Consider the following 12336-nt stretch of genomic DNA (forward strand, 5'->3'; position numbering starts at 1 on the left):
ATTGCAGATACTTTATACAATAAGAATAGATTCTAATGTAGCTGTCAAACAGGAAAAGTAATGTTTACTGGGTTTGTACCTTGACTTACTGTTGTGCCTAGAATTGAAGGAAAATAAATGAACAGCTGCACAGAACAAAGACTGATAGAGGAGGGGCAATCATAATTGATATTCAGTTGCATTTTAAATGTTCTTAATTATGTAGTGGGTAATATACTTCTGAATTCATGTCATTTTTCTATTTTATGTTATAATTGCATATCAAACAATCTTGTAGTATTTTAAGTCTTTTTTGTATTAATTATATGCAGTAGCATCTGTTAAAACTGAATTATTTTACACTTCTTGCAACACCTTAATTTTTAGGAGCATGACAAGAATAACAGCGGGTACTTTTATCTCCTCTTACTGCAAGGAAATTTTTGACTAAAAAATGATTATTTTTTTTTCTTTTGCTTCTAGATCTTTCAAAGAACAGATTTACTGAAATTCCTCCTGATGTCTGGCTGTTTGCACCACTGGAAACTTTAAATTTGTATCACAACTGCATCAAATCCATTCCAGAATCTATTAAAAACCTGCAAATGCTTACCTACCTTAACATTAGGTGAGTAATGCTTGTTATTTTTGGTCTTTATATAACTTACCTCATTGAAGAGGTGGCATTCTGCTTCATGAGGTCATTAAGTGCCTCTGTGTGCCCTCATTTTTGCCCAGATAGATAAAATTATTCTGTTGTTTGTTTTTCTTATCCTTGGTGTTTTAGGGCCAGCAGTTGTTGCTTCCTTTGTGGGAAGGAATTGAATGCATTATGAAATTTCAGTCAGTAAACTGTAGTAGCTGAGGAGTTTACAAAGTTTCCTTTGTTTTTAATGTTATATAGACAGACAATGTTTAGAAACTACATGTGTAAAAATTTGCTGCTCGCAACAGGGTAGACTACTCTGGCCAGAAGGCCCTGCTCATTTTGCCCATTATTTACATCCATTACTGTATTGATGTTCTTAAACTTGGAAAACATGTGGTTGGATCTTCTCAGAAGAATGGAAGATGAATATGAGCTCTGGAAAGAGAGGGAATCTAGAAGAACCCTCCCAAAAAGAACTGAGACCCTGTTTTCCACAGTATTCCTTGTTTCTTATATTGACTACATCAAGTCCAAAACAGTCTTTTCAGCTAAGAGCTATTTAACATGTGAGATTTGGTTCCAGAATATATTTTGAAAAAACTTCACGAATTGATCCTTGGAAAAGAAAAAAGTAAGAAATAAAAACAAACAACAAAAAATCCCAACCAAAAACCTTGTCTCAATCTGCAAATATCAATGCTTATAGTGATAATTTCAGTAGTCTGTTCTGTGGCAATTCTAAAGAGCATTAATGATATGATAAAACTGCAGTGTTTTCTGAAAAATTTGACCTAACTTTCTTCACAGAGCAGCAACAGCCCATTTCTCTTCTGATGGTAGTTGAGGTACTGAATACAATTCTTTACACAGAAATAAAGTAGCGTGTAGTTCTAACTGGGCGTTGCATGTCATTTTGAGTCGACTCTTCTAATCATCATTTGCCTTACTGTGCTTTGTCTTCACTTTTGTGCTGATCTCTGAGGACTATTTTTGCAATGCATGAACATGTGGACTGTAGGAGTTGAACAGGCTAAAATCCTGGCTTACTAGTTTCAATATTTTGTTACAGAAGAAAACCACATGATCTCAAAGTCTAATTTTGCATTCAGACGACTGAAGAAATGTGTCATGCAATTCATAGTAAAGTAGGCAGCTCTTCTTTAAGCAAAAAAAACCACAAAAAGCTGGAGGACATTGTGATGCAGAGAATGACTGTTTCATTGCTACATTTTTATAATAAATTAAAAGAAGCTTGCTTGCACATTATATTTTTGCTTCTCATGCTCTCCAACCAAAAAAGCCTGTCATTCTGCCTGAAATACAACTTAAAAAAAGAGACTTACTGCATACCTACATCCAGAACTTAACTTGTATTGTTCACTTAGAATTAACAGAAAAAATACATTAGTTTTATAAAGATACTAATAGAAGTTTACTTTCATTTTATGGTGTTAAAATTGCTTCTTTGAAGCTGAAATGTTGCAAGAACATAAATTTATTTTTGTTGGTTGTCCTTGTTTCAGCTGGGATAGAGTTAATTTTCTTTCTAGTAGCTAGTTCAGTGTTACATTTTGGATTTAGTATGAGAAGAATGTTGATAACACACTGATGTTTTCAGTTGTTGCTAAATGGTGTTTATACTCAGTCAAGGATTTTTCAGCTTCTCATGCCCAGCTAGCAAGAAAGCTGGAGTGGCACAAGAAATTGGGAGGGGGCACAGCCAGGACAGCTGACCTAAACTGGCCAAAGGAATATTCTATACCATGTGACATCATGCCCAGTATATAAACTGGGGGGAGCGGGGCTGGCAGGGATCGCTGCTGGGGAACTAACTGGGCATTGGTCAGCGAGTGGTGAACAGTTGCATTGTGCATCACTTGTTTTGTATATTCCAATTCTTTTATTATTGCCTTTTTTTAATTCCTTTCTGTCCTATTAAATTGTCTTTATCTCAACCCGCAAGTTTTACTTTCTTTTCCCTGATTCTCTCCCCCATCCCATTGGTGGGGAGGGGAGGGAAGTGAGTGGGCAGCTGTGTGGTGCTTAGTTGCTGGCTGGGGTTAAACCATGACATTGGTTTTGCAGCCCTATAAACTGTAGTCATGGAGAAAAAAAATGTAAAAATTTGGTTTTTTTTTAAATATGAAAACAGTGCTCTGATATATATCAATTAAACAGTGAAACTTCTGGGTTTTTCTTAATATAGTGTGAACACAAATGTCAACACTTAAAAATGTAAACACTTTTTTGGGTAGGGTTTTTTTTTTTCCAAAATAGAAGTGAACTCTGCACAGTTTTACTTAAAGCAACAGCAATTACTGAAATTTTTATCTGTGAATGGACATCTGAACAAGCTGGTTTTCTAATGGCTTGTTTAAATGTACAAGTACTGTATTAGAAAAATTCAATGTATTTCTGGCAGTGGCAGTCTGCAGTTGGTAGTTTTTCCAATATGGATTTAAATCAAAATGTTAGTAACAGTATATTTCTTGTGTACAAAGCAGACATACGTGCATGTAGTTGGAAAATGATATACACAAAAGAAATAAATTTTAATTAAAACTTACCTTCCAGACTGTTAATCAGCAAAGTAATAAATAGATTTTAAAGGCTTTTTGTGCTGGCTCAGGAGTGACATGACCACATGACATGAGAAGCAATGGCCTTGTATAAAGTTCTGGTTTGCTAAGAACTTTATATTGGTAGGCTGTCAAATCAGGTGGTCCTTCTGAAGGTATTAGAAAATAGGATAAAAGCAAACATCAAACTATTTCTTTCAACAGATTTCTCTGTACGTTTTAGTGTTAGATTCAGTTACAGTACATACTCATTTCATCAAGCGAGATGGGCTTGACTTGGTAAGGAATTAATGATGGAGATTGTAGCTTAAATTTAGACGAATTGTAATAGGTGGAGAATGTCTTCTGGAATAGGAGAAAAGTTGTTCAATGTGCATCTCAGACTCCCTGTCAGGCTTAAAAAGAAGATTATAATCTAGTCTTGCTTGTTCATTTTTCTTTCTTTCAAGTCGAAATCTTTTATCAACGTTGCCAAAGTACCTGTTTGATCTTCCACTTAAAGTTCTGGTTGTTAGTAATAATAAGCTGGTCTCCATTCCAGAAGAAATTGGAAAGTTGAGAGATCTAATGGAGCTGGTAAGTACAATAGTGAACCATTGTACTAAGTAAATTTAAACTATAAACAATTTACAGTATAATAAAAATATAAATTAGTAATTTTTTAAATATGGAACAGCAAAATGTAAATTCAGTTACTGCTTTTTCTTAGTGTTTGAGCTCAAATTACAGGTGTAGTATTGTAGAGTTTCAAAAATGGGATTAAACACAAATCAGTATGTTGGGTTAACTAAAGCTTAAGGGGTTCATAAATAAAATCGCTCTTCATATTATTTTGAGTCCCTCGCTTGTATGTTGTTGAAAACGGTGAATTTTTCTGTTTACATTCTTTACAGGAATCATAATTCTATTTATTTTTCTTATACGTTATCAGGAATCTTCTTCCCATCTGAAGAGTTCACTGTACTCTTAATACAAGTTATGCCATTCAATCATTGTTGTCTTGTTCTGTGTTTGGTGTTGGTTTTAGGGTAGTGTCCGTCCGTCCCCCCCCCCCCCCATTTCTGCTACTCCTTTATTTTGTTTGGAGTGAATAGAATGGTGTGTGATATTCACAGTTTAGGTGTCTGTGCAATGTGATTTTATCCTATGGCATACTAGAGTTTTGTTCTTTGTTGTACATTACTTTCTCTATATTTCTTAATATTCTGGGCTTTTCTGATCGAAAACTATGCACAAGTATTCACTGACCTGGCACTTGGACTAGGTCTGATATTTTTTTTTTTTTTTTTTTTCCCCAGCATGTGGGATTTCTTTGGTCATTGCAAGCAATCCTTATCCTGGTTCCAGAGCGGCTGTGTATGCCCTGGAGATTTCTTTTAACATGATCTAATTTCTGAGCTATAAATCCACATTCTTTTTTAATTTACGAGTAATACTCTGAATGTTTGTGAAGCTTTTCTAGTGTCCTCTACTCTTTGGTGATGAGAAATTCTTTACGCTTACTTCAATGTCATAGGATTTCAAGGTGGGATCACTGCTATTCTTTACAGGAAGTGACATTTTGTCAGAATTGCAGTTGTAGTATTTTTGACTTATTTTTCAAAATTGTCAAACCTAGAATGCGTGCTTGATGACACAGATTAAGGACTTACTAGACAGTTTCATTCCAGTACCTGTGTTATACCTGTTTAGAACATAAGTAATATATATACATTAAAAAAAGCTGACAACTAAGCCACATGCTAGAAAGATGCTTTTAGGAAGGGAATCCCATGTTAAATTTGGTGTTGTAGACAGAGAATAACTTGCAAGAGATACACAACAGTTGATCCTAAGCAGCTGTGCTTTCTGAGACATCTAGCTATGTGCAGACATCATGGTTGCCAAAAGCAGATGAGCAGTGCCTAAGCTGAAGCTCTGGAAGTGTGTAGTGGAGATTCGTCTGGTTAAGGCCTGGCTTCTAGTTACTGACTCAGCTTGCGTTTAAAATCAGCTTAGAATTTTTCATCAGTTAGATGTCTATCATTGTTACTTAGTCTAGGAAACTAGTCTAAGCCAATTTTATTCAATTGGAAATAAAAAAGGTTAGAAATGGTCTTATGTCAGTGTGATTGTTGACCCAGCCTGGACTACATAAATAAATGTTAAATTAGTGGCAGAAATAGCTGTACTCTGTGTTTACTTGGTGCGGCTTTGTCACCCTCTAGTGCTTGTATCCACAAAGTTTGTGAGCCTGCTGTTGCTCTTCGTAAATTTTTAGTTGTGTGGATTGATTCAAGGTTTTCTAAGGAAGAAGAATTTTTACAAAAGGAGCAGAATGCAAATCATTTGCCAGGAACTCCTGATTTCTAGCGTACAGTTTTAATCTCAAAACCAGTCTTTCATCATTCATTGATGTAACTTTTTGAAATGAGTTTCTGAAACATGAATCACTAAATATGGAAGGAACAGCGAGATTTGTTATGGTACTTATTCACTTTGTGGAAAAAACAAGAAAGATAGGATTTCTGTTTTTTATAGTATGGTTTACAGTAGTTTTGGTAGCAGTTTTCCTTTGTTTAATTTAATTTAAGATGTTCAGTTAAATTATTAATTTTATGTCTCTTAGGATATTAGCTGCAATGAACTTCAGGTTCTTCCCCAGCAAATAGGAAAATTGCAGTCACTTAGAGAATTAAACATAAGAAGAAATAATCTCCATATGTTGCCTGATGGTAAGCTACTAGTTTTCATTTCTTTGATGTAAGTAAATTAGGTAAAGTGTTAAGAAGATATCTGATTCTTTATTTGTTTTTTGTTTGTTTCCCCCAATGCAGAATTAGGAGACCTTCCCTTGGTAAAGCTGGATTTTTCTTGTAATAAAATTACAGAAATTCCAATTTGTTACAGAAAGTTACGTCACTTACAAGTTATAGTTCTGGATAACAATCCAATGCAGATACCACCAGCACAGGTTAGTATTAAAGCATTCTAGTTCAGAAATTTGCATTAGGATCTTAAGAAAAAGGAAACTGTTCTAAGTTATACCAATCAGGTTTTTGTATTTTTAGTTGTATTTCTCCTAGCGGGAAGTTTAGGTACAAACTCAGTGTAGCTTTTGTTGGGGTGCATTTTCAAAAGATATGCTATGTAATTAAGACTTTTTTTTGTTCGTTTGTTTCCCAACAGATATGTTTAAAGGGTAAAGTACATATATTTAAATTCCTCAGCATTCAGGCGTGCCTCAGAATAGATAAAAAACCAGATTCTTTGGATCTTCCGTCATTAGGTAAACGAATCCCCTCCCAGCCACTCACAGACAGGTGAGTAGTGCAGTTTTTGTTTTATTTACTTTAGCATTTGCTATGAAGTGATCTGTTTATTACAGATAGTAGCTGTAATTTCAATACTTTAATTGTTCTTTCCTTAGAATTCATAGTATTTATTTTCTAAGGTTGTGTTATTGGAAGCTTAATTGGCTCATCTAAGTTTCTATGAAAAGTTTTCATTGTACTTGCTAAAGATTTGGAAATCAGAACAAAGATGTATTTTTAATTTATTTATTGGAAAACTCAGCTATTTATTTCCCAGATATGTCAAAACAGTAGATGAGATTTTTCCATAAATGTCCTGAATATGGAGTTAGTCTGTTGGATGGAAAGTCTGCCTCCCACATATATCTTAAGGGAAACTAACTTAAAGATCAGTGAAATACCAGTGATTTTTTTTAGTTGAGGTTAAAAAGTGCAGAATATTTTATTGGACTTCTGTACAGAGTACCTCTTGAGTAATTAAATGGGAATGCTTTTGTATTTTCTGTCATCAATTGGCTTGCCATTGGAAACCATATGGAACAATAATCTCTCTTTGCCTATTTTCTTAAAAGGTCGCATGCAACTTGTGCCTCTGTGTTCAAGGCTGAAGGAAAGATGAAAGTTATGAATAAAGCTTACACAGAACCATCTGAATCATCAAATTCAGTCCATGGTCTTGGTCTCAGGCGACTGTGCCATAGGGAATTAGTCCACAGTGTCTGTAGATCACTTGTAAATTCTCCCAAAAAATGTGGGCAGCAACTGTTCCCCAAAAGCTTCCACTGAACTTAAGGCCTACAACTAAAATGTATTGCAAAGGAACAAGGTCATCGGTATTACCACTGTACCTGATTAATTAAACTTTCCAGATAATCTTATTATTTAAACCAAGCTCCAGTGCGCAGTTGGAAAACACGTCCTGCTGATGCTGCCAATTTTATGTCTTCAAAAGGCATAAATTTGGAGAAAATATTTCATAGATATTCAGGCAGTGTTAAACCATTATAATATGACAGTCTATTAGGGAACGTGTATTTGCTACTGGTAGAAAAACATGTCTGCCGATAGAATTCAAGGAATTGTGGTTTTTCAGAGGAAGCGTTTTCTGAAGACGGTATTTTTGAATGAAGTAGAACAACTCAAAAATTGTATAGGTACAAGAGAGTACAGTAATTGATCATTTCCACTTTAACTTTGCTTTGATACTTTTTTCTTGAACAACTCTTGTAAGAGATTAAGAATTTGTTCTCTGCACATGGGGCATTGTGCAAAAATTCTGTATCAGCAACTGTAGATAAGTATAGAGAACATATTTTTAAAAGGATGTTTATTTTTTTAGAAAAGTGAAACTCCTGTTTCTTTCATTCCTGTGTGGGTTTTTTTGTGTTGTTTTTCTTAATGTAGCATGGAGGACTTTTATCCCAATAAAAATCATGGACCAGACTCTGGCATCGGAAGTGATAATGGGGATAAAAGGTTGTCCACAACAGAAGTGAGTATTTTTCACTGTTGAATTTGTGTAACTTCTGTTTTTTAGATATTTTTTCCTTTGTATTTTTTATCATTTGAGAAATACAAATACTAAGTTGCATTTAACATTCTTTGAATATCTATACAGTTGAGTTTAAACCAATAGACTGCCAGTATCAAACACAAATTATTTACATATTGCTTTGACTTTTCTGGTTAAGGTTCATTCCAGTCCAAATTTCATGCATTTAAAAACTGAATTCTGACCTAAGGAATTGTTTGGAACTTTTAATGTGTGAAGTGCATAATCATTTTCTACACAAAGGACAAAATTTATTTGAAACTTTATTTTCTTATTAATGAAATGAATGTACTTAAGGAAATGGAAGTTTATTTGGACTAAAGTTGAGGATTGTATATGTTGGTAATCTTCACTGTTGTTTAAATTTTAATGAACTTCTGAATGATCTGCTAGGTTTAAAGCAATGAACAAAAATCCCTACAAGTTATCTGTGTATTTTTAGAAATCTAGATTAAGGAGCTGTAACTAATAACAGTAATGTAAAAATTGAATAGTGTAGAACAAAAGATTTTTGAAACTTAGAAAGGGAGTTACTACAAATGCAGAGTGATTGTTAGTGGGAAAACTGTAGAACAAGCAGTATTACTAGTTGGGTTTTTAAGAAAATTCCAAATGATTAGAAGTAAAGCTGTGGGGGTGTGGTGTGGGGTTTTTTTTTCCCCCTCTTAGTGGTCTAACAAGGGTCAAAGTAGTTGGAGGCATTAGATAAGAAAGTACCCAAGTACAGTTTTCTTAGTCCACTGACCAGGGCTGGACTGGACCTCTTTGAACAAAATACTGTATCTCAGTGTTATATTATACTGAACAGTTGTCTGTCACTCCCTAAACTATGATTCTCTTAAATCCCCCCCCCCCCCCCGCCCCGACTTGATGTTATTTTCTCTCTCCTGGGAGCCATCCCTCATGATAGGGGATAGGGTCAGTTGCACTATAATTTGAGAGTTCTTAGCAAATAATATAATAATGTAATTTATATGTAAGTTCTGTATTAAATGTGACTGTCTTTGCAGCCATCTGATGATGATACAATCAGCCTTCACTCCCAGGTGTCAGAATCAACAAGGGAACAGACATTAAGGAATGACAATCATGTAATGGGAAATAAACTCGATCCGCAGAAAGGTAATATCTGTTGTCCATCTGTCAGGTAACAGAAATACTTTTTGCTTAGGTAATCTAATGTAAGAAAAATTGCACAAAATGATGCAATCACATGTTGGCATTGTATTTTCATCATTTCAGAAAACAATGTAGTGATTGCAAATAGACGAGGCCAGGAAGAAAGAAAAAAGGGTATTCCTAGCTCAAGGAGACATGATTTCATTGTTTTATCTTTATCTGATATTTTTCATAAGTACTTATCTCTCTCAGGAATAACATTTGGTTGAGAGAACCGTTTTAATATCATCTTTCCCATTCTTCATCAATCCTCACTAGACCAGGAGGTGTATGATTACATTGATCCGAATGCAGAAGAGGGAGCTGTTCCTGAGCAAGGAGATGTACAGATTGGACCATTACTGTCTTATATCAAGGTAGCCTAGCTTGACAAAAGAAAAAAGGTTCAGCAGGCTTGCTTTTTCTTCCATTCAAGTCTTAAGTTTATTTTTTTATCCTGTGTAAGGAACGGGGAAAACATCCTGAGAAATCCCAGAAAATAGAACAGAATGAGGACTGGGGAGATGAAAAAAGGTAAATCTTCATCTTTTGGGGGGAAGGTTTTACGTGGGTGAGGGTGGTTTTGTTTTAAGCTCCTTGCATATGGAGGAAAGAAATCTCATATTGAACACATAGAGTACTCCTTGTTGGACAGAAAATAAGCTTATAAGAAGCACTTCTTAGTTCTTGTCCAATAATGTAGCCATGTCTGTGTCTTGCTTTACTGAAATCAGCCAAGTTACTAATGTTTAATTTTTCAGACTTCAGAAAGAACAGCTGTTGGCTGAAGATGATGATGAACTCAAAGAAGTGACTGACTTGAGAAAAATAGCAGCTCAGTTACTGCAGCAAGAACAAAAACACAGGTATTACAATATTAGTTAACTTCTGTTACAATTAATTTATTCTTTGGCCTGCCTTATACCCAAAAGCCCTTGGCACCTTATAATTCTGAGAACAGTGTTGTCCAGCTGTTAAACAGTTAAAATGACATACTCTTTCAAGATACCTGTCCTGTGTTTCTTTTCATAAAATTGCTGTCTAGAGAGCAGTGATATACCTCCTCTGGAGAGGAAGAGATGAATGTGAAAGTCTCTTGATTTCCTGGTTTGATTTATATTAATTTTTTAGTACTTTTTATTTTCAAAGCAGTATACTTAAGTAGGCATGGTTAATGCTCGTATAAGTAGATTATTGGTAATATGTTAAAATGACTTTGTCTTAATATGTATGAGTTACAGAACCTGCATACAGTTTGTTCATAACTGGTTATTTTTACTCAAATACAAGGTAATTTAGGTGGTACTTCCTGCAGTCAGTCTAATGCGAGATATAAATTTCCTATGGACTGAAAGGGAAACTTTTTCAAACATTATTCTGTCAAATGGCAGAGCATAGATATATTATAAATATATATAAAAATAAATAATTTGAATAGTGTAAGTTCATCCTGATGAACTGCCTGACTTTTTCCGCTTTAAGTTGGGCATCACAACAGAATGATTCTTGAAAAGGAGCTGTAGATCAGCAGGAGATAAAAGGAATGTAATAGAACAAGTTAAGAACAGTGTAAAACGAAGAGCAGGAAGGAATACCTGGAGTTGCATAGGATGTAGGCAGGCTAGGGTAGGATCTGTGTTTTCTGGTTCCTTTACCAAGCAGGCAAATCACCAGTGAGGTACTTCAGTGAGCGTAAGCCCTTTCCTGAAATGTAAAAGTTGTAGTTAATAGTAGTTCATTAAATAGTTCATTACAGTCGTTCCTTATCCCACAGTAATGGATTGAACTTCATACCAGCTTAATACTATTCTTATTTCTTTTGAATTTCTGTGTAGCAACAAGATTCTGCATTGCTGTTTTTCTTTTAAGTTAGTTGAAATACATGTGAAGCCCTTAGAAATTGATATCCTGATACTATGAATTGCAGAGCTTTAAAAATTTACCAGCATTTTATATTAATTAAATACAATAGCAGTAGTGTGTGGGGGGGGAAGGATTAAGAATTGGTTGTTCATGTTGGGAAGGGAAAAATAAGAATGAAATCTTAATGCTAATACATTCTTATTACCAAAAATATTGCAAAAAAAGATAAGAATGCTAAATTTTCTCATATTAATTTATTAATAAAAAGAGAATAAGTGTTTTTTCTTATATTAGGTTTTTATATGATGGTTATTTATGTTGTACATGGGAATTGTTTGATTAGTTTTAATATTTCCTGGTTATCTAATCATTTGAAATACCAAGCCACTCCTCTTCTGAAGTACTGCAACTTAGATTTTATTTGTCATATGTCGTTGTATCTTAATGCAGTGATCTTGCTAATGGTTCTGCTTTGCTCTGGAACTGTTAGGTATACACAATCTTATTAGTTGTTAAGTTTTACTTCTTAGTTTAGCATTTATGTTTTAAAGCTTGCTTATGTATCTTTAAGTACATGAGGGCAAAATTACCTCTGGCATAAAATTTAGCCCTGATTTTGAAGCTATAGTTTTGTGAATTTGTAATTTCTTGCCATAGACTGCAATAAGATTAATATTTAGAAGTTTAGTGAAGATATTTCTGTGTTTTTGTGGAAAATATGTTCAATCTGAGTAAAAAGAATCCCCAGAAAAGTGGGCATCGTGAAATAGCTTCTTATTAATCATATTTCTGTTTGTTCAGTGTGGTTTTTTTTAATATTATGCAGTCTCTTTTCTTTTTGCTTGCTATGCTAATGACTTCCCTGTCCTCTCCCATCAAACTATCCTGCTTCCTTCTTCCGTCTTTGGCTTTGGTGTACATGAAATATGAATACAGACGAAGGCCATTAAGCTATAGAACTTCATTCAGTGAAAAACTCTTCCAGAGGACAAGGGCGGCAGGACGTGCATCAAGGTATAAAGTGTTTGTAGAGCTTCAGACTTCCAAAGTTGAAATGTGGACAAAAGAAACAGTTTTGGCCATTTCTTGAACAAAAACAGAATAAAGGGATTGGCTAAGTTAGCCTAAGATATTGTTATCGAAAATAGATTGCAATGCAGTTTTTGTTCTTTAAGATCGAATACCATTTAAGAAAAATATTTAGTTAGGCAACTCTCCAAAGAACATTTAAATGAATCCAAACCTAGAAGCATAATTTCCTGT

General features: G+C 34.5%; 1 protein-coding gene across 1 annotated transcript in view; it reads left to right on the forward strand.

Annotated features, from left to right (window-relative positions):
* The first annotated feature begins 370 nt into the window (after window positions 1–370).
* Window positions 371–12336, forward strand: part of LRCH2 (leucine-rich repeats and calponin homology (CH) domain containing 2) — a 31283-nt gene continuing 19317 nt past the window's right edge. Inside the window, exons 1-11 of the mRNA XM_010565331.1 lie at window positions 371–389; window positions 463–607; window positions 3657–3783; window positions 5816–5921; window positions 6024–6160; window positions 6376–6509; window positions 7905–7992; window positions 9063–9174; window positions 9490–9587; window positions 9677–9744; window positions 9972–10076. Of these exons, the coding sequence (XP_010563633.1) occupies window positions 371–389; window positions 463–607; window positions 3657–3783; window positions 5816–5921; window positions 6024–6160; window positions 6376–6509; window positions 7905–7992; window positions 9063–9174; window positions 9490–9587; window positions 9677–9744; window positions 9972–10076 (1139 nt within the window). The remainder of the gene's footprint in view (window positions 390–462; window positions 608–3656; window positions 3784–5815; window positions 5922–6023; window positions 6161–6375; window positions 6510–7904; window positions 7993–9062; window positions 9175–9489; window positions 9588–9676; window positions 9745–9971; window positions 10077–12336) is intronic.

This window comes from Haliaeetus leucocephalus, unplaced genomic scaffold (assembly GCF_000737465.1).
Source record: "Haliaeetus leucocephalus isolate CR32 unplaced genomic scaffold, Haliaeetus_leucocephalus-4.0 Scaffold189, whole genome shotgun sequence".
In the NCBI taxonomy this organism is placed as follows: Eukaryota; Metazoa; Chordata; class Aves; order Accipitriformes; family Accipitridae; genus Haliaeetus; species Haliaeetus leucocephalus.